Source organism: Heteronotia binoei, chromosome 17 (genome assembly GCF_032191835.1).
Source record: "Heteronotia binoei isolate CCM8104 ecotype False Entrance Well chromosome 17, APGP_CSIRO_Hbin_v1, whole genome shotgun sequence".
NCBI classification, from domain to species: Eukaryota; Metazoa; Chordata; class Lepidosauria; order Squamata; family Gekkonidae; genus Heteronotia; species Heteronotia binoei.
The window spans coordinates 53,046,019-53,067,537 of NC_083239.1; the positions used below are offsets into that span (position 1 = coordinate 53,046,019).

Here is a 21,519-nt window from a genome sequence, read left to right on the forward strand (position 1 = left end):
GTTCTTCCGCTTTCCCAGGCTCCTTCCTGCCCCCAGTCAGCTGGCCGGCGGGGGGAAGCCCCGCCCCCACAGGACCATATGCCTTTCCACCTCTGGAGGCTTCAGTCTCCGATTGAAAGGCTTCCTCTTGGGATGGGGTGTCTGTGTTACTTTGGAGAAGTTGGCAGCAACTCATGAGTAGAGAGGCCAATCCCTGCTTCAGAGTCGCCAGAAATGGGGGTAGGAAGGGAAACGTCTGCTGAGCACTTCATTATTCCCTATGAGGAGATCGATTCTCATAGGGTATAATGGGGAATTGATCTGGAGGTTTTGGTGGCTCTGGGGGAGCTGTTTTTTGAGGTAGAGGAACCAAACTTTCAGTATAGTATCTAGTGCCTCTCCCCAAAGTACCTCCCAAGTTTCTAAACGATTGGACCAGGGGGTCCAATTCTATGAGCCCCAAAAGAAGGTGCCCCTATCCTCCATTATTTCCTATGGAAGGAAGGCATTTAAAAAAGGTGTGCTGTCCCTTTACGGCCAGAACTCTCTTGCAGTTCAATTCTGCTTGTCACACCCTTGCTCCTGGCTCCGCCCCCAATGTCTCCTGGCTCCACTCCCAAAGTCTCCTGGCTCCATCCCCAAAGTCCCCAGATATTTATTGAATTGGACTTGGCAACCCTATTCACGGACGAGGGAGTGGAGCCTTTTACAAAGGAGGTGGGACTTCACGGGACTTATGACTGGGGCGCTGGATCTGGGTTGGGAAATGCCCGGAGATTTGGGGGCGGAGATGTGGGAAGGAGGGGCCTCAGCAGAGTATGATGCCGTTGAATGCACCCTCCAAAGTAGCCATTTTCTCCAGGGGAACTGATGTTTGTTGTAATAGCAAGAGATCTCCAGGTGCTGCTGGAAGAAATCTCTCGACCCGCCTACCTCACAGGGTGTCTGTCGCGGGGGAAGAAGATAAGGGAGATTGTAGGACGCTTTGAGATTCTGAGATTCGGAGTATAGGGTGGGGAACAGGGGTCATTTTGTAGAAAAATAGATGGCGGAGCTCATCCAGGGATTGTTATGCAGCTGCACCTACTATTCACGGACAAGGCGGAGAGGAGGAGGTGGAATTGTCAGAAAGGTTCAGGAGCTGTGCTCCTGTGAGCTCCCGCTGAATCTGAGGCCTGGCAGGATGTAAATCCAATATCTTCTTCTTCGAGAGCCAGTTTGGTGTAGTGGTGTAGCGCTCGGACTCTTATCTGGGAGAACCGGGTTTGATTTCCCACTCCTCCACTTGCAGCTGCTGGAACGGCCTTGGGGCAGCCATAGCTCTCGCAGGAGTTGTCCTTGAAAGGGCAGTTTCTGTCAGAGCTCTCTCAGCCCCACCCACCTCACAGGGTGTCTGTTGCGAGATAGGAAGGTAAAGGAGATTGTGAGCCGCTCTAGAGACTCTGAGATTCGGAGTGAAGGACAGGATATATATATAAGAGAGCCAATTTAGTGTAGTGGTTAAGTGTACGGACTCTTATCTGGGAGAACCAGGTTTGATTCCCCACTCCTCCACTTGCAGCTGCTGGAACGGCCTTGGGGCAGGCATAGCTCTCACCAGAGTTGTCCTTGAAAGTTGTCCTTGAAAGGGCAGCTTTCTGTGAGAGCTCTCTCAGCCCCACCCACCTCACAGGGTGTCTGCTGGGTGGGGGGGAGGTAAAGGAGATTGTGACTGCTCTGAGATTCAGAGGATAGGGCAGGATATAAATCCGATATCATCTTCTTCTTCCTCTTCTTCTTCTTCCTCTTCTTCTTCCTCTTCTTTTTCCTCTTCTTCTTCTTCTTCTTCCTCCTCTTCTTCTTCTTCTTCTTCTTCTTCTTCTCTACCACTGAGCCACAGCCCTTCCTTCTTCCTCCTCTTCTTCTTCTTCTTCTTCCTCCTCCTCTTCTTCTTCTTCTTCTTCTTCTTCTTCTTCTTCTCTACCACTGAGCCACAGCCCTTCCTGACAAGATATATGCAAGATTTTCAGTGTTGTTATTGAACTCTATGTAACATCCGCTTAATTTATTTTTTATTACAAGCCATTTTGGGTTCTGCATTGTGAGAAGGAAGGAGAGCTAAAATCACTTTGAAATAAATTTTTTTAAAGGAAGAAAGCGGCCTTCTAGCCCTCACGGGTGCATTCACACCTGCTAAATAATTCATTTTGCAACTGGATTTTTGCTTGTTCTTAACACAGTAAAAATCCAGTTGCAAAATGCATTATTTAGCATAGTATGAATGCACCCAATACGTTCCTAGAACTGGCTCCTCACCAGCAAAAATTGCTGTGCCGCTTCCTACCGCACTGGGTCACACTCGAACCCAAGGCTTTTTTTGTAGCAGGAACTCCTTTGCCTATTAGGCCACTCCTCCCTGTTCTAGCCAACCCTCCAAGAGCTTACAGGGCTCTTCGCACAGGGCCTACTGTAAGCTCCAGGAGTTTTGGCTACATCAGGGGTGTGTGGCCTAATATGCAAAGAAGTTCTGGCTACGAAAAGAGCCCTGCTCGAGCCTCGCTGTACTGGCTTCTCTGCTAACACCAAAATCTCTCATGGCCCATTCCCAGAATTCATTGGGTGGTCCTCGACTCTCACTCTGTCTCATAGCAAGCTCTCTGGGCCAGGGCGTCCATGATTTACATTGAGCCTCGCATCCTGTGAGTGGAGAAGGCAGTGAATAGCTGCCACCTGATCTTCATAACTTCACGACTTGTGTGTGTTTCTCCCTTTAAGTTCTCAACTCGACATGCAGCGATTTCAACCACGGGACGGCTCTCCATATCGCTGCTTCGAACCTGTGTCTCGGAGCCGTAAAGTGTCTGCTGGAACACGGAGCCAACCCTGCAGTCAGGGTGAGAAAAGGAGGGGCGTGGAGGGACAAGAGGTGGGGAGTGTTGGGATATTTGGTTAATAGGACAGGGGAAGGCCTCGGCCTCTCTGCCCTGTTGTTGGCCCTCCAGAGGAACTGGCTGGCCTCTGTGGGAGGCAGGAGGCTGGACTAGATGGACCCTCCCTGGTCTGACCCAGCAGGGCTCTTCTGATGTTCTTATCAGGGGAAGGCCTCGGCCTCTCTGCCCTGTTGTTGGCCCTCCAGAGGAACTGGATGGCCTCCGTGTGAGACAGGAGGCTGGACTAGATGGACCCTTACTGGTCTGACCCAGCAGGGCTCTTCTGATGTTCTCAGGGGGAGGCCTCAGCCTCTCTGCCCTGATGTTGGCCCTTCAGAGGGACTGGCTGGCCACTGTGTGAGAAAGGAGGCTGGACTAGATGGACCCTCCCTGGTCTGATCCAGCAGGGCTCTTCTGATGTTCTTCTCAGGGGAAGACCTCAGCCTCTTTCCACTTTTGCTGGCCCTCCAGGGGAACCAGTTGGCCCTTGTGTGGGACAAGAGGCTGAACTAGATGGACCCTCCCTGGTCTGATCCAGCAGGGCCCTTCTGATGTTCTTCTCAGGGGAAGACCTCAGCCTCTCTGCCCTATTGCTGGCGCTCCAGAGGAACCAGTTGGCCCTTGTGTGGGACAAGAGGCTGAACTAGATGGACCCTCCCTGGTCTGACCCAGCTGGGCTCTTCTGATGCTCTTCTCAGGGGAAGGCCTTGGCCTCTCTGCCCTGTTGTTGGCCCTTCAGAGGAACTGGTTGGCCCCTGTGTGAGAAAGGAGGCTGGACTAGATGGACCCTCACTAGTCTGATCCAGCAGGGCTCTTCTGAGGTTCTTCTCGGGGGAAGACCTCAGCCTCTCTGCCCTGTTGTTGGCCCTCCAGAGGAACTGGTTGGCCACTGTGTGAGAAAGGAGGCTGGACCAGATGGACCCTCCCTGGTCTGATCCAGCAGGGCTCATCTGATGTTCTTCTCAGGGGAAAACCTCAGCCTCTCTGCCCTGTTGCTGGCCCTCCAGAGGAACTGGTTGGCCACTGTGTGAGACAGGAGGCTGGACTGGATGGACCCTCACTGGTCTGATCCAGCAGGGCTCTTCTTACATCATTAAGTTCTTCTCTACTGGGACATCTCTGAGTTCTTTGCCCTTCCAGTCTTCCATCTTCAAGTGACTTCCCTGTATCAATCCTCTTTCCAACAGAACAGCAAAGGTCAGGTCCCAGCGGACGTTGTGCCGGACCCAATGGACATGACCCTGGACAAGGCTGAGGCAGCCATGATCGCCAAGGAGCTGAAGCAGTTGCTGCTGGATGCCGTGCCCCTGAGCTGCAACCTCCCCAAGGTCACGCTGCCCAATTACGACAACATTCCCGGCAACCTCATGCTCATCTCTCTTGGCCTCAAGCTCGGCGACCGAGTCCTCGTGGATGGGCAAAAGGTGAGAACGAGGCCGGTTCTCACTGGAATGGCTCCAGTGTGGTCCTCGTGGACCGGTGGTGTGTAGGGTTGCCAGGTCTGACTCAATAAATATCTGAGGACTTTGGGGATGGAGCCAGGAGACTTTGGGGGTGGAGCCAGGAGACTGGGGGGTGGAGCCAGGAGACTTTGGGGTGGGTGGAGCCAGGAGCCAGTGTATGCCAAGCACAACTGAACTCCGAAGGGAGTTCTGGTCATCACATTTAAAGGGACCACACTCCTTTTAAATGCCTTCCCTCCATTGGAAATAATGAAGGATAGGTGCACCTTCTTTTTGGGCTCATAGAACTGGACTCCCTGGTCCAATCCTTTTGAAACTTGAAGGGTATTTTGGGGAGAGACACTGGATGCTATGCTGAGAATTTGGTGCCTCTACCTCGAAAAAGAGCCCCCCAGAGCCCGAGATACCCACAGATGAATTCACCATTATACCCTATGGGAATTGGTCTCCATAGAGAATAATGGAGTGCCCAGCAGACATTTCCTCCCCCCCCCCCGCTTTCTGATGACCCTGAAGCAGGGGGAGGGCCTTCAAAGTGGGGAATCCCCTGCCCCCACCTGGAGATTGGCAACCCTAGTATGTATGATTTAGTTCTGCTTTTGCCCTGCTGTGACTCTTATTCAGGAATCCCCGACCATTTTCATCCTGCGATCACATTTGGGATTTGGAGAGGGGAGGAGGTATTGAATGCCTCCCCACAATGGCTGCCACTGGAGGCGGAGCCAGACTCCAAATCACTGCCTCAAGAGGCGGAGCCAGATATATTGGAGAGACGGTGGCTAAAAAAGGCAAATGCGGTGGCTAAAAAAGGCAGATGCAATTTTGGGCTGTATCGACAGAAGTTTAGTGTCCAGATCACGCGATGTGATGGTATCGCTTTACTCTGCTCTGGTAAGACCTCACCTGGAGTACTGTGTTCAGTTCTGGGCACCACATTTTAAGAAGGATATAGACAAGCTGGAATGGGTCCAGAGGAGGGCGACGAAGAGGGTGAGGGGTCTGGAGATCAAGTCCTATGAGGAAAGGTTGAAGGAGCTGGGCATGTTTAGCCTGGAGAGGAGGCAGCTGAGAGGTGATAGGATCACCATCTTCAAGGACTTGAAGGGCTGTCATCTAGAGGATGGGGTGGAATTGTTTTCTGTGGCCCCAGAAGGTAGGACCAGAACCAGTGGGTTGAAATTAAATCAGAAGAGTTTCCAGCTCAACATTAGGAAGAAGTTCCTGACTGTTAAAGCGGTTCCTCAGTGGAAGAGGCTTCCTCCTTGGGAGGTGGTGGGCTCTCCTTCCTTGGAGGTTTTTAAACAGAGGCTAGATGGCCATCTGACAGTGATGAAGATCCTGTGAATTTAGGGAGAGGTGTTTGTGAGTTTCCTGCATTGTGCAAGGGGTTGGACTAGATGACCCTGGAGGTCCTTTCCAACTCTATGATTCTATTATTCTAGTGTGGTGAAGTGCTTAAGAGTGGCAAACTAGTTATCTGGAAGACTGAGGTTTAAATCCCCAATTGTGCCATGGAATCTCACTGGGTGAACTTGGGGGCTAGTCACATTCAGCCTGCCTCTCCACACGAGGTCGCTGTGAGGATAAAATGGAGGAGAAGAGAAGGATGTAAAATGTCTTGGGTCCCCCCTTGGGAGAAAGGTGGGGTATAAATGAATTAAATAAAGAAACGTCTCCTTTCTCACATCTTCTGGGAAGAAGAAATTCTCAAAGGGAGGATAGAACCACACAGGAAAGCTCCAATGTTGGCTAGTTCTGAATTACTGCTCAAGTGTTTCTGGTTTTGAATTACTGCATCAAAAACTGGAGACAATGTCTGTGCTGCAGCAATCTTGAGTATGCTGTTCAGGTGCTGTTCAAGCATGGATCTGTAAGTTGCAAGCCTACTTTTGATTTGCTCACGGGGCTGATAGGACCCTTCTGGGGCCTGATTCAGCCCCTGGGCGGCGTGTTTGACACCCCTGCTCTAAACCCTCATCCGACTCTGCAGGTGGGCACTTTGCGTTTCTGCGGCACCACGGAGTTTGCCAGTGGCCAGTGGGTCGGCGTGGAGCTGGACGAGCCAGACGGCAAGAACGACGGCAGCGTGGGAGGAATCCGCTACTTTATCTGCCCTCCGAAGCACGGTAGGAGGACTTCAGCTTTAAATACTCCTTGACACAGAGAGTAAGTCAAATGTGGGATTCACTGACAAAGGATGTCGTGATGGTCACAGGAAGAAACAGTTTGAGAGGGGAAGAGAGAGAGGGAGAAAAAGAGAGAGAGAGAGAGAGATCAGTGGCTACCAGTCATGGTGACTAAAGGAAACCTCCATGTCCACTAATCCTCTTAATCCCAGAGCCGGGAGGCAATGTCAGAGGCCAGTTTCTCTGGCCTCAGCCTCTCTGCCCTGTTGTTGGCTCTCCAAAGGAACTAGTTGGCCACTGTGTGAGACGGGAGGCTGGACTAGATGGACCCTCCCTGGTCTGATCCAGCAGGGCTCTTCTGAGGTTCTTCTCAGGGGAAGGCCTCGGCCTCTCTGCCCTGTTGTCTGCCTTCCAGAGGAACTGATTGGCCACTGTGTGAGACAGGAGGCTGGACTAGATGGACCCTCACTGGTCTGATCCAGCAGGGCTCTTCTGAGGTTCCTCTCAGGGGAAGGCCTTGGCCTCTCTGCCCTGTTGTTGGCCCTCCAGAGGAACTGGCTGGCTACTGTGTGAGACAGGAGGCTGGACTTGATGGACCCTCAGTGGTCTGACCCAGCAGGGCTCCTCTGATGTTCTCAGGGGAAGTCCTTGGCCTCTCTGCTCTGTTGTTGTCCCTCCAGAGGAACTGACTGGCCACTGTGTGAGACAGGAGGCTGGACTGGATGGACCCTCTGTGGTCTGATCCGGCAGGGCTCTTCTGATGTTCTTCTCAAGGGAAGGCCTCGGCCTCTCTGCCCTATTGTTGGCCCTGCAGAGGAACTGGCTGGCCCCAGTATGAGACAGGAGGCTGGACTAGATGGACCCTCACTGGTCTGATCCAGCAGGGCTGTTCTCCTGCTATTGTGTTCTTAAATTCCATCTTCTTCCCAGAGATGCCAATGAAAGACATTAAATCTGCAGAAATGTACAAAAGTTTGCATTATACTGATCAAACTCTGCTGTTTCCCCCCCCCCCTCTCTTGCTTCTGCAGGTGTCTTTGCTTCAGTCTCCAAGATCACCAAAGCCGCTGACCAGACGCCTTCATCAGTAACCTCCACCCCTCGTACACCCCGTGTGGACTTTTCCCGCATGACTGCAAAGGGCCGCAAAGAGAAGGATAAAGACAAGAAAGGTAAAAGGGGAGGGGGGGGGGTTGGACGTAGAAATGGGATCCATTATTCCCCACTCATAGGGGGGTCCTGGAAGGAGGGTGGGAGAAACAGAGTTCTAGAGAAGGAGGAAGGGAAAGTCCCAGTCGTGTGAACATAAGAACATAAGAGAAGCCATGTTGGATCAGGCCATTGGCCCATCCAGTCCAACACTCTGTGTCACATAAGAATATAAGAGAAGCCATGTTGGATCAGGCCAATGGCCCATCCAGTCCAATACTCTGTGTCACACAGTGGCCAAAAAACCCCCAAGTGCCATCAGGAGGTCCACCAGTGGGGCCAGAAGCCCTTCCACTGTGCCCCCCCCCCAAGCACCAAGAATACAGAGCATCACTCCCCCAGACAGAGTCCCAACGATAAGCTGTGGCTAATAACCACTTATGGACCTCTGCTCTATATGTTTATCCATTCCGCTCTTGACGCTGTCTATGCTTGTAGCTGCCACCACCTCCTGTGGCAGTAAATTCCACACGTTAATCACCCTTTGGGTGAAGAAGTACTTCCTTTTATCCGTTCTAACCCGACTGCTCAGCAATTTCATTGAATGCCCACGAGTTCTTGTATTGTGAGAAAGGGAGAAAAGGGCTTCTTTCTCTACCTTCTCTGTCCCATGCATAATCTTGTAAACCTCTATCATGTCACCCCTCAGTCAATGTTTCTCCAAGCTAAAGTGCCCCAAGCATTTTAACCTTTCTTCGTAGAGAAAGGGTTCCAACCCCTTGAATCATTCTAGTTGCCCTTTTCTGGACTTTTTTTCAATGCTATAATATCCTTTTTGAGGTGCGGTGGCCAGAATTGTACACAGTATTCCAAATGAGACCGCACCATCGATTTATACAGGGGCAATATGATACTGGCTGATTTGTTTTCAATTCCCTTCCTAATAATTCACAGCATGGCATTCAGGAGTTGGCCTTTTTTATTGCAATCGCACACTGTCTCGACATTTTCAGTGAGTTCTCTACCACGACCCCAAGACTGACCCCTCTTGGTCAGTCTCTGCTAGTTCACACCCCATCAACTTGTATTTATAGTTAGGATTTTTGGCCCAATGTGCATGACTTTGCACTTGGCCACATTGAACCACTTAGGGTATAAATGTGCTAGAGAGACAGGCATCCCTCACAGACGGCTCTTCAGCCGCTGATGAGGGACAACCGAAATCCCTTCTACGCCAGGGGCCAGCGTCCCCATATGGTCAGGGGCCAGTGTACCCGTGGGATCACCTTTCCCCATATGTTCCCCAAAGAGCAACTCGGTCAAGCTCTCAACATCATTTGTCTGTCCTGGCCTAAAAGATGTCAGGCTGGCCTCGACTAGAAGCAGGGCCTTTTCACCTCTGGCTCCCAAACTGTGGAAAAAACTGCCAGAGGAGATCAGGGCCCTGCGGGACTTGCTACAGTTCTGCAGGGCCTGTAAAACTGAGCTTTTCCGGATGTAGGGTTGCCAATCCCCAGGTGGGAGCAGGGGATCCCCTGGTTTGGAGGCCCTCCCCCTGCTTCAGGGTCATCAGAAAGCGGGGGGAGGGGAGGGAAATGTCTGCTGGGAACTCTATTATTCCCTATGGAGATTTATTCCCATAGAAAATCATGGAGAATTGATCTGTCAGTATCTGGGGCTCGGGGGGGGGGCTGTTTTTTGAGGTAGAGGCACCAAATTTTCAGAATATCATCTAGTGCCTCTCCCCAAAATACCCCCCAAGTTTCAAAAAGATTGTACCAGGGGGCCCAATTCTATGAGCCCCAAAAGAAGGTGTCCCTGTCCTTCATTATTTCCTATGGAAGGAAGGCATTGAAAAGGTGTGCTGTCCCTTTCAATGTGATGGCCAGAACTCCCTTTGGAGTTCAATTATGCTTGTCACAGCCTTGATCTTGGCTCCACCCCTAACGTCTCCTTGCTCCACCCCCAAAGTCCCCAGATATTTCTTGAATTGTACTTGGCAACCCTATCCGGATGGCTTTTGGTTAATATCTCAAGGCCACCAGCAAGAGTGATCTAGCCCTCCTACTGATGATACTGGTAACAAGAAACTGTATATGCTGGTCTATGTTACACGGCTACTAGTATTGACTGTAGCTTGTAGAGTATCAGCACCTGTTTTTCTATGGCAGGGGTGTCAAACATGTGGCCTGGGGGCCAAATCAGGCCTCCAGAGGGCTCCTATCAGGCACCTGAGCAAATGGCTGTTGCCTGCTTCCTTCTCCCTCTCTCTTGCTTCCTTCTGCATCACAACTTGCTTTGCCAGGCTTGCTCAATCCTGCAGGAGCTACAGAGCAAAACCTCTGTTTCCTCCATTGGCTGAGGCTCCTCGCTTGGGGAGGGCGGGGGAAAGAGAGAGCTTGCTTTGCCAGGCATAGCAGAGCTACTGAGCCAAGCCGCTCTTCCTTCTATTGGCTGAGGCTCCTCCCCCTCCTGGTCCCCTGGGGAAGGAAGGGAAAAGCCAAAGCTTCCTTTACCCAGTTCCCTTGGCCCCATGGGAAAAATGCGAAGAAAACACCTTTACGACCAAGTGCTAATATTTTAAGGATGTTTTAAGGTTGGGGTTTTTTTTAAAGATCTTTATGTTTGTCTGTGTCTTTTATAAAGTTATATATCTCTGCTATGTAATCATAAATAGGTACACACACGGCCCGGCCCAACCTGACAGGGCTCAGCCCGACAAGGTCTCATTTGTGTCAGATTAGGCTCTCATAACAAATTAGTTTGACACCCCCGGTCTACGGCATATGCTGTTTGAACATATGAAGCTGCCTTATACTCCATCAGACCCTCGGTCCATCGAAGTCAGTCTTGTCTAAGACTGGCAGTGGCTCTCCAGGGTCTGATTTGATTTTAATGATGTGTTTTACTGGATTTATTGTGTGATGTTTTAATGTATCTTGCTGGAAGCCGCCCTGAGCCATTTGCGGGAAGGGCGGGGTATTAATCACCAGAAATAGATAAATAATAATAAATAAATAGGTCATACTTTCCACTGTCAAACTGCGCTTGCTGTGAAGAGACTTCTAAAGATTTGACCGAAATCTGGTCTCCAGGAGCAGTGGTTATTAGAAGAAGAAGATATTGGATTTATACCCCGCCCTCCGAAGAGTCTCAGAGCGGCTCACAATCTCCTTTCCCTTCCTCCCCCACAACAGACACCTTGTGAGGTAGATGAAGATATTGGATTTATATCCCGCCCTCCACTCCGAAGAGTCTCAGAGCGGCTCACAATCTCCTTTCCCTTCCTCCCCCACAACAGACACCCTGTGAGGTTGATGAAGATATTGGATTTATATCCCACCCTCCACTCCGAAGAGTCTCAGAGCGGCTCGCAATCTCCTTTCCCTTCCTCCCCCACAACAGACACCTTGTGAGGTAGATGAAGATATTGGATTTATATCCCACCCTCCACTCCGAAGAGTCTCAGAGCGGATCACAATCTCCTTTCCCTTCCTCCCCCACAACAGACACCTTGTGAGGTAGATGAAGATATTGGATTTATATCCCGCCCTCCACTCCGAAGAGTCTCAGAGCGGCTCACAATCTCCTTTCCCTTCCTCCCCCACAACAGACACCCTGTGAGGTAGATGAAGATATTGGATTTATATCCTGCCCTCCACTCCGAAGAGTCTCAGAGCGGCTCACAATCTCCTTTCCCTTCCTCCCCCCACAACAGACACCCTGTGAGGTAGATGAAGATATTGGATTTATATCCCACCCTCCACTCCGAAGAGTCTCAGAGCGGCTCACAATCTCCTTTCCCTTCCTCCCCCACAACAGACACCTTGTGAGGTAGATGAAGATATTGGATTTATATCCCGCCCTCCACTCCGAAGAGTCTCAGAGCGGCTCACAATCTCCTTTCCCTTCCTCCCCCACAACAGACACCTTGTGAGGTAGATGAAGATATTGGATTTATATCCCGCCCTCCACTCCGAAGAGTCTCAGAGCGGCTCACAATCTCCTTTACCTTCCTCCCCCACAACAGACACCTTGTGAGGTGGGTGGGGCTGACCTCTGCCCTTTCAAGGACAACCTCTGCCAGAGCTATGGCTGACCCAAGGCCATTCCAGCAGCTGCAAGTGGCAGAGTGGGGGAATCAAACCCGGTTCTCCCAGATAAAAGTCTGCACACTTAACCACTACACCAAACTGGCTCGCTGTAGACCTCATTTGCTGTAGACCTCATTTCTGTTCCTCCTGTCTTCCACCAGCTCTCAGAAAGAAGTCCTTGTCCGTTGGCAGCCTGGACCGCGAAGGGTTAAAGATTGAAATTGGGGACCAGGTCATGGTGGCAGGCCAGAAACAAGGTATCATCCGCTTCTATGGGAAGACGGACTTTGCACCAGGTAAGAAAACCAGGGATGGGGTTGGGGATCCAGGTACCTGAGCGGTGTTGTTACTGGCTGCAAAGTGAGATGCAGCTGACAGAATGGGTTTCGGGGGCTACTTTTTAAAAGGACACCTCAGGCCAAGAGGTTTAGAGTGCAGGATCCTGAATTCGAGTCCTGCTCCTGCTGTGGACTTATTTTTGTGTTTTGCGGCAAGCCATTCTCCTTTCTGCTTATCCGCATCAGGAGTAGCCGTGTGGCCTACCTCATAGGGCTGGTGTGAGGTAAAAACAAGGATTGAGAGTTCTAAGTATTCTGCAGAGCAAACACCGTCATTTTAAGCATACTAACCTGGGAGTAATTCCGCATTAAAATAAAAGGAATTTAATTCTGAGTCTACGTAATCAGAATTGCTTTGCAGGCACTGTGAGTTGATAACGGAACAGGCAACATGGCTCAACTGAAAACGTGAATTCACTTCTTCCCCTGCCACATCTTTTTAGTTCTTATTGCCATAAAACCTTCCTTTCCCCCCTGGTCTAGGGTTAGCAAAAGTCACAGGGCCTGGAGTTGTCCTGATCACACTAAAGAGTTTAATTCTTCCAGAGCAAATGGCAGTTTTTGGAGGCATACCATAGAGTCTAGGAAAAACAGAAGTCCCAGAGTGACTTCATATCCCTGCTGAGTTTCAACCATCCCCAAACTCCATCCTCTCCTGACACAGCCCCCAAATCTCCAGGAATTTCCCACGCTAGAGTTGTTCTGTAACTTTTTCTGTGTCCTGAGACCTCTTCCCAGTTTTCAGCCTGTTCCATAAAACAGGGATCCGTCTGAAATTCGACTCCCGTCTATGATTGACAACTCTCTCTTCCCTCGCAGGAACTGGACTGCAAACGTTCTGATGCTTCTGAGCCCTTTCTCTTCTTTTTGCTTTCCCCTCTTCCCAGGCTACTGGTTTGGTATCGAACTTGACAAACCCACCGGCAAACACGATGGCTCTGTCTTCGGCGTCCGCTATTTCACCTGCCCCCCAAAGCACGGAGTCTTTGCCCCTCCCTCCAGAGTCCAGAGGTGGGTTGGGTCAGTTTGCATGCCGAGAATGTGCAAAGTAGTAATACGCGTCTCTAAACATGTGCAGAGTTTATTCTGAGTGATCCAGAAATATGCCACAGGTAAGAGTTTTACGTTTCAAGCCCTGTGGACGGGAGAGACTCACCTCTCGAGAGCAAATATAGGGCAAACTTGGGCCAATTGTTCTTTCTCTAACATGGCCATTCCCAGGGGTGGAATTCTAGCAGGAGTTCCTTTGTATATTAGGCCACACACCCCTGATGTAGCCAGTTCTCTGAGCTTACAAGGCTCTTTTTTGTAAGCTCTTGGAGGATTGGCTACATCGGGGGGGGGGGTGGCCTAATATGCAAAGGAGCTCCCGCTAGAATTCCACCCCTGGCCGTACCTGTCTCACAGCGTTGTTGAAGGGAGACGACAGAGGGGAAGGAATCATGCATACTGCCCTGAGCTCTAACATTGCATAGGTGAAGGCTAGCTTGTTTGTTTGTGTTTTTAACCAGGGCTTTTCTGTAGCAGGAACTCCTTTGCATATTAGGTCATACCTCCCTCATGTAGCCAATCCTCATGGAGCTTACAGTAGGCCCTGTACTAAGAACCCTGTAAGCTCCAGGAGCATTGGCTACATCGGGGAGGTGTGGCTTAATATGCAAAGGAGTTCCTGCTACAAAAAAAGCTTTGGTTTTAACACTGAAATGACATTACTGTTTCTTTCTCATTTGTTATTGTGGGTTTTTTCCTTGCCAGTTCTAACTTACGATGTTAATACAGATTGTTGGTTTGTTCTTGTTCTTACTAGGGTTGCCAAGTCCAATTCAAGAAATATCTGGGGACTTTGGGGGTGGAGCCAGGAGACATTGGGGTGGAGCCAGGAGAAAGGTTATGACAAGCATCATTGAACTCCCAAGGGAGTTCTGGCCTTCACATTTAAAAGGATCACATGCCTTCCAAAGGCCTTCCCTCCGTTGGAAATAATGAAGTAGATAGGGGCATCTTCTTTTGGGGCTCACAGAATTGGACCCCGTGGTCCAATCCTTTTGGAACTTGGAGGGTCATTTGGGGAGAGGTACTGGATGCTGTACGGAAAATTTGGTACCTCTGCCTCAAAAAAACAGCCCCCCCCCAGAGCCACAGAAACCCATGGATCAATTCTCCATTATACCCTATGGGAATCAGTCTCCGTAGGGAATAATGGAGTGCCCAGCAGACATTTCCCACCCCTCCCCCTGCTTTCTGATGACCCTGAAGTGGGAAGAGGAGCTCGAAACTGGGGGATCCCCTGCCCCCACCTGGGGATTGGAAACCCTACTTCTTATTCCAAGATGGCCTTGGATATTATTTTAATTTTTTTTTTAAAAAAGGTGAAATAAAATCCACTTAATAAATAATGACAAATAAATAATAAATAATGACAAATAAATAATGATAAATAATGGGCTCTCCCTCCTTGGAGGTTTTTCAACAGAGGCTGGATGGCCATCTGACAGCGATGAAGATCCTGTGAATTTAGGGGGAGGCGTTTGTGAGTTTCCTGCATTGTGCAGGGGGTTGGACTAGATGACCCTGGAGGTCCCTTCCAATTCTATGGGCGTTTTCGCACTGACCTTACGCCGGAGTGACGTCCCTCTTCACCACGCAGTGTCTGCGCGGATTTCTCACTAATTGCTCCGCAGAACCTGGAAGAGCCGCAAAGTCCCGCGGCTTTTGCGTCGCAAATGTAAACCGCCAAAAACCAGTTTACATTTGCGACGTAAAAGCCGCGGGACTTTGCGGCTCTTCCAGGTTCTGCAGAGCAATTAGTGCGAAATCCGCGCAGACGCTGCGTGGTGAAGAGGGACGTCGCTCCGGCGTAAGGTCAGTGCGAAAACGCCCTATGATTCTATGGAAGTATTTATAATCATGGCATGAGTCAGGAGGACCCTACGCAGGAGAGCAATGAGATCTGTTCTTGAAGTTCGTGCTGCACGGAGTGGGACTGCCAAGTCCCTCATGGCCTCCAGCCTCCATGATACCGTGGCACCATAGAGTTTTCCTCCTAAATTGCTAGAGCATCCAGGAAAACCACAGAGTTTCCCCGGAAGCTCCTAGAGCAGCTGGCGTGCAATGTCGCCGTCCGAATGATGTCACTTAGGAGCGATGTCATCATGTTGGCGACGTCGGGAGGGGATTTCTCTGCCGGCCCTGTGGGTCGGCGGGTGGGAGACCCCCAAAGGCGGAGGTCCGTCAAAGGCAGCTCTGGCATGGGGATTGTGATCTGACAGTATTTTCCTCTGTGGCAGAATTGGAGGCCCCAAGGATGGTCAAGGAGATGGCACTTCGGGCAAGAAGGTTCACCAAGTCACGAGTAGGTACACTCTGGATTTTCTTTGCCATTGTTTTTTCCCTTCTTTCTGTCCTTTTCGGCAACGACGCCTCCAACAGGGCTGTTCCATTGCCAGGACTCCTTCACCTTCTTCTTTTTTATAAACTGAGTTTTTTATTGAGTATATACCAGGGGTGGCCAACGGTAGCTCTCCAGATGTTTTTTTGCCTACAACTCCCGTCAGCTCCAGCCAGCATGGCCAATGGCTGGGGCTGATGGGAGTTGTGGGCAAAAAAACATCTGGAGAGCTACCGTTGGCCACCCCTGGTATATAGGAAGGGATAGAGGGAGGGGTGTGTGGGAAATGCAGAAATTCTAAGATAAAAATCTATTCGTTTTTCTGCATGCTTATCTGTCTATTTATTTATTTTAGATGATCTCTATTCCACCCATTTCCAGACGGGCTCAGGACAGATAACATTTTAAAAACAGTAAAACAACAATTAAAAACAATAAAAGTAAACAATGCAATTTGGCGGCTCAGTTGGGCACGTCATAATAGACGGAAGTCATTATTAAAGTCATCGTTAAAGCCCTTTTTAATCTGTATCTCACATTCACATCTATGTATCTGAGCGCTAACCAGTCATAAAATTCCTTCCACGGTCCCATACATTCTTCTTCTGTTTTATCTTTCAGTATATTCTTCAGTTTGTCCATTTTAAGCATACTTATCTAGGAGTAGATGAATTTGAATTGAATCTGAATTTTAAGTTGCTTTCTTTCCACCTCTCCTTCCCCCAATCTACATTCCTTCCTTCCTTCCTTCCTTCCCTACCCTACCCTACCCTACCCTACCCTACCCTACCCTACCCTACCCTACCCTACCCTATACCCTACTGTTGTTAGCTTTGCTATTCTTTAGCTCCAGGGTGCTTGTGACATAGGGCAACATTTCAAAATGTGAACTCTCCTCAATCTTCCCCCCAAAATCTGAAACGAGGCGGTCTGTTCCACCTCTTCATTCTCTCGCATGTAGGCAGGACTGAGCGGGGTGGGGGTGAGGGGGGGGGAGGAATCATTCGGTGAGTTTTCCAACCTTCTGCATTTTCAAAACGATTTCCACCCTTGCCCACCCCTGTGCTGTTTTCTCTCTACGACAGTTTCACAGCCGAAGCGCAACTTTACTGCAGTCAGAACCCCCAAAGACATCACGTCGGAAAACTCCATCTCTAGGTAAAAAGGGCGGGGGGGAGGCACCTCCCTAGGGTTTCCAACCTCCAGGTAGCACCTGGAGGTCCCCTCCTATTACCAGGGGTGGAATTCTAGAAGGAGCTTCTTTGCATATTAGGCCACACACCCTGATGTAGCCCATCCTCCAAGAGCTTACACAAAAGAGGATGGGCTACATCGGGGGGGGGGCTAATATGCAAAGGAGCTCGTGCTAGAATTCCACCCCTGCCTATTACAGGGTGCAGTTCTAATGGCCTCACTTCCAAAATGACGTGGACAGAATGGAGTGGGTGCAGAAGAGAGTGACGAGGATGAGGATGGAGACCAAGCTCTAGTCCACGGGTGTCAAACATGCGACCCAGGGGCCAAATCAGGCTCCTATCAGGCCCCCGAGCAACTGGCTGTCCTCTGCTTCCTTCTCCCTCTCTCTCGCGTTCTTCTGCATCACAGCTTGCTTTGCCGGGCTTGCTCAATCGCACAGCAGAACTACAGAGCGAAGCCTCTATTTTCTCCATTGGTTGAGGCTCTTCCCTTGGGAAGGAAGGGGGAAGGGAGAACTCGTTTCGCCAGGCTATCTCAATCGCACAGCAGAGCTACTGAGCCGAGCCTCTCTTCCTTCTATTGGCTGAGGCTCCTCCTCCTTCTGGGCCCCCCCCCCCGGGGAAGGAAAGAAAGAGCCAGAACTTTCTTTGTCAGGTTCCCTGGATCCCATGGGAGAGATACAAAGAAAGCACCGTTAAAAAAATATTTAATTGTTTTTGTGACCTTCATAAAGTTTATATCTTTGCTAGTCTCAAATAGTTACACACACGGCCTAGCCCAACAAAGTCTCATTTATGTCAGATCTGGCCCTCATAACAAATGAGTTCGACACCCCTGCTCTAAGAGGAAAGGCTGAGGGACTTGGGAACATTCAGTCTGGAGAAAAGGAGGTTGAGGGGGGACACGATTGCTCTCTTGAAGTATCTGAAGGGCTGTCCCTTAGAGGAGGAGGGCAGGGAGCTGTTCTTGTTGGCCACAGAGGAGAAGACTCATCGGAATCAGTTTAAATTAAGGGTGGGAAGGGAAGGTACCGGCTGGATATTAGGAGAAACTTTTTACAGCTCGAGTGGTTCCTTAGTGGAACAGGCTTTCTCCTTGAGAGGTGGTGGGCTCTCCTTCCTTGGAGGTTTTTCAACAGAGGCTGGATGGCCACCTGACAGCGATGAAGAGCCTGTGAATTTAGGGGGAGGGATTTGTGAGTTTCCTGCATTGTGCAGGGGGTTGGACTAGATGACCCTGGAGGTTCCTTCTAACACTTCTATGATTCTAACAGGCTTTCTCCTCTGGAGCTGGTGGGCTCTCCTTCCTTGGAGGTTTCTAACAGAGGCTAGATGGCCACCTGACAGCAATGAGGATGTTGTGAATTTAGGGAGAGGTGTTTGTGAGTTTCCTGCATTGTGCAGGGGGTTGGACTAGATGACCCTGGAGGTCCCTTCCAACTCTTTGATTCTATGATTCTAAGGAGGTCTCCTCAACTTGCTTTGCTTTCTGCATATGCAGAAGTATAGCACCTATTTCTATCTATTTTTATATCTTTCTATTTTTATATTTTATATTTTTAAACTTTAATTAACTTATAACTGTACCATTTAAATCATTGTGTATCTGTTTTAATCAAATCATGGCTTGCCATGTCTGTGAGCCGCCCTGAGCCCACCTTTTGGCGGGGGAGGGCGGGATATAAGAATAAAATTTGCTTTGCTTTGCTTTGCTTCTGCAGGTTACTCTTCTGCTGCTGGTTCCCCTGGATGCTGCGGGCAGAGATGCAGTCGTAAGAATCCCTGAGAGAGAGTTCCGTTTCTCCTCCTCCTCCTCCTCCTCCACGTCCTCTTCTTCCTCCGCTGTCCCTCGGCTCTTCAAGTAATCAAAGACTGCTCTTCGGTTCGTTCGCTCGTCTCTCCTTCCCCGATTCTCGTGCGCCCCAGTGCCTTGTTAACAACATATGAATACTATCCCCTCCGGTTGTGGGTGCGAAAAGCGATAATAACTGGTCTCTTCTGTTCTCCGTTTCGCAGACACGTGAGGTTTTTGGCTCACCGGGCCCCCTCTTTTCCAGCCCACGTAGGCCGAAGCAGCTCTCTGGTCTTCGCGAGGGCGGTTGATGTTGTAGCTGTTAGGACTACGCTGCCGGATTGAGTCATTTCACTGACGAATCGGGTTGTGCCTTCCAAATTGTTTTTAAACGGGGCCCCAAGTGGTTGGAAGCACTTTTAGGTTCTCCTCTTCTGCCTGTCTCTCTGTCTTCCCATTTTAAATTGGCACTTCCCAGATAAAAACATAAGAACAAAACAAGAGTCCTGCTGGATCAGACCGGTGGTCCATCCAGTCCAGCATCCCATCTCACACAGTGGCCAGCTAGTTCCTCTGGAGGGCCAACAACAGGGCAGAGAGGCCAAGGCCTTCATAAAAACATCAGAAGAGCTCTGCTAGATCAGACCAGTGAGGGTCCATCTAGTCCAACCTCCTGTCTCATACAGTGGCCAACCAGTTCCTCTGCAGGGCCAACAACAAGGCATAGAGACCTTCATAAGAGCATCAGAAGAGCCCTGCTGGATCAGACCAGTGAGGCTTCGTCTAGTCCAGCCTCCTGTCTCACACAAGGGCCAGCCAGTTCCTCTGCAGGGCCAACAACAGGGCAGAGAGGCCGAGGCCTTCCCCTGAGAAGATCATCAGAAGAGCCCTGCTGGATCAGACCAGTGAGGGTCCCATCTAGTCCAGCCTCCTGTCTCACACAGTGGCCTCTGGAGGGTTAACAACAGACATAGAGACCAAGGCTTTCCCTTGATAATATCAGAAAACCCCTCTGGATCAGACCAGGGGTCCATCTAGTCCAGCATCCTGTCTCAAACAGTTCCTCCAGAGAGCCAACAACAGGGCACAGAGGCTGAGGCCTTCCTTAGAACATCAGAAGAGCCCTGCTGTGTCAGACCGCTGAGGGTGTATGTAGTTCAGCCTCCTGTCTCACACAGAGGCCCAACCAGTTCCTCTGGAGGGCCAACAACAGGGCAGAGAGGCTGAGTCCTTCCCCTGAGAAGAACATCAAAAGAGCCCTGCTGGATCAGACCAGGGAGGGTCCATCTAGTCCAGCCTCCTGTCTCACACAGGAGCCAACCAGTTCCTCTGGAGGCCAACAACAGGGCAGAGAGGCTGAGACCTTCGTAAGAACATCAGAAGAGCCCTGCTGGATCAGACCAGTGGGAGTCCATCCAGTCCAGCATCCTTTCTCACGGAGCAGAGTGGCGGAGGCCTTCCCCTGAGGTTGCCTCCTGGCACAGGGATTGAGAGGCTCTGAACGTGGAGTCCCCACGGCTAGTCGCTATTGACAGACCTCTCCTCCGTGAATCTATCTAATCTGCCTTTTCAAGCTGTTTATTCCTGTGGCCATTACCACATCCTCTGGTAGCGAATCCTACAAGTTTGCCCGTCTTTCCCCCGCCCTGCTTCAGTAGCAGCATGGGGAGAAAGGATTAGATGCAGAATTTCTGAGGTCTCCTCTTGTGCAGTTTCCCTTGCACTCTGCATTGTGCCACTCAGGGAGGCTATAGGGCGAGGATGAAGATCACGACTGGCCCGTCCTTCTGGTTAGAATCCCGCCAGTTTCCTCGGGAGTAAGCCCTGGGTAAGCTCCGCTGATTTATTTTATGAGTAGCCCAATCCCAGAGGAAGTGTGGTGTTTGCATTCCCCCTTCTGAGTTTATGCACACATAGATATAATGAATGACTCAACTGCTTAATTGTCTGAAACCCAGGAATTTAACTGACGAGGATTTCTTTAAAGGGGTGCCAGCCCTAAAAACTATGGTTTGGAGACAGCTCTCCGGCCTTTTTTACCCCCAGTTCTTTACTATTCCTGTCAATGATTTGTGTGTACAAAACTCAGCTATTTCATTGACTGCCCCGTGCTGTGTGTGCTTACTTGGAAGTCAAACCTGTTGAGGCTGACGGGATTCATTCTCAAGCAAGTGAACCTGGGATCGCTACTGCAGAAGTCTAACCTTGTTGCCAAAGATAGATTCAGGTGAGCGGCTGTGTTGGTCTGAAGCAGCAGAACAAATTTGAGTCCAGTGGCACCTGGAAGAGCAGCAAAGTTTTATTCCTGGTATAAACATTCCAATTCTTATAGCTGGAATAAAACGTTGCTGGTCCTAAAGCATTCAGATCCTTATACTTGGAATAAAACCTCACTGGTCTTAAAGCATTCAGATCCTTATACCTGGAGTAAAACTTTCCTGGTTTTAAAGCATTCAAATCTTTATACCTGGTATAAAACTTCACTGGTCTTAAAGCATTCAGATCCTTATACCTGGAGTAAAACTTTCCTGGTTTTAAAGCATTCAAATCTTTATACCTGGAATAAAACCTCACTGGTCTTAAAGCATTCAGATCCTTATACCTGGAGTAAAACTTTCCTGGTTTTAAAGCATTCAAATCTTTATACCTGGTATAAAACTTCACTGGTCTTAAAGCATTCAGATCCTTATACCTGGAGTAAAACTTTCCTGGTTTTAAAGCATTCAAATCTTTATACCTGGTATAAAACTTCACTGGTCTTAAAGCATTCAGATCCTTATACCTGGAGTAAAACTTTCCTGGTTTTAAAGCATTCAAATCTTTATACCTGGAATAAAACCTCACTGGTCTTAAAGCATTCAGATCCTTATACCTGGAGTAAAACTTTCCTGGTTTTAAAGCATTCAAATCTTTATACCTGGTATAAAACTTCACTGGTCTTAAAGCATTCAGATCCTTATACCTGGAGTAAAACTTTCCTGGTTTTAAAGCATTCAAATCTTTATACCTGGAATAAAACCTCACTGGTCTTAAAGCATTCAGATCCTTATACCTGGAGTAAAACTTTCCTGGTTTTAAAGCATTC

General features: G+C 49.6%; 1 protein-coding gene across 1 annotated transcript in view; it reads left to right on the forward strand.

Moving 5' to 3' along the window:
• The window catches only part of CLIP3 (CAP-Gly domain containing linker protein 3), a 31,782-nt gene extending 13,181 nt beyond the window's left edge, over positions 1-18,601 (forward strand). The window contains exons 5-13 of the mRNA XM_060258523.1: positions 2,734-2,852; positions 4,076-4,312; positions 6,342-6,477; positions 7,509-7,649; positions 11,882-12,016; positions 12,946-13,069; positions 15,346-15,410; positions 16,532-16,604; positions 18,364-18,601. Coding sequence (XP_060114506.1) covers positions 2,734-2,852; positions 4,076-4,312; positions 6,342-6,477; positions 7,509-7,649; positions 11,882-12,016; positions 12,946-13,069; positions 15,346-15,410; positions 16,532-16,604; positions 18,364-18,418 — 1,085 coding nt within the window. The 3' untranslated portion in view covers positions 18,419-18,601. The remainder of the gene's footprint in view (positions 1-2,733; positions 2,853-4,075; positions 4,313-6,341; positions 6,478-7,508; positions 7,650-11,881; positions 12,017-12,945; positions 13,070-15,345; positions 15,411-16,531; positions 16,605-18,363) is intronic.
• Positions 18,602-21,519: the final 2,918 nt, after the last annotated feature.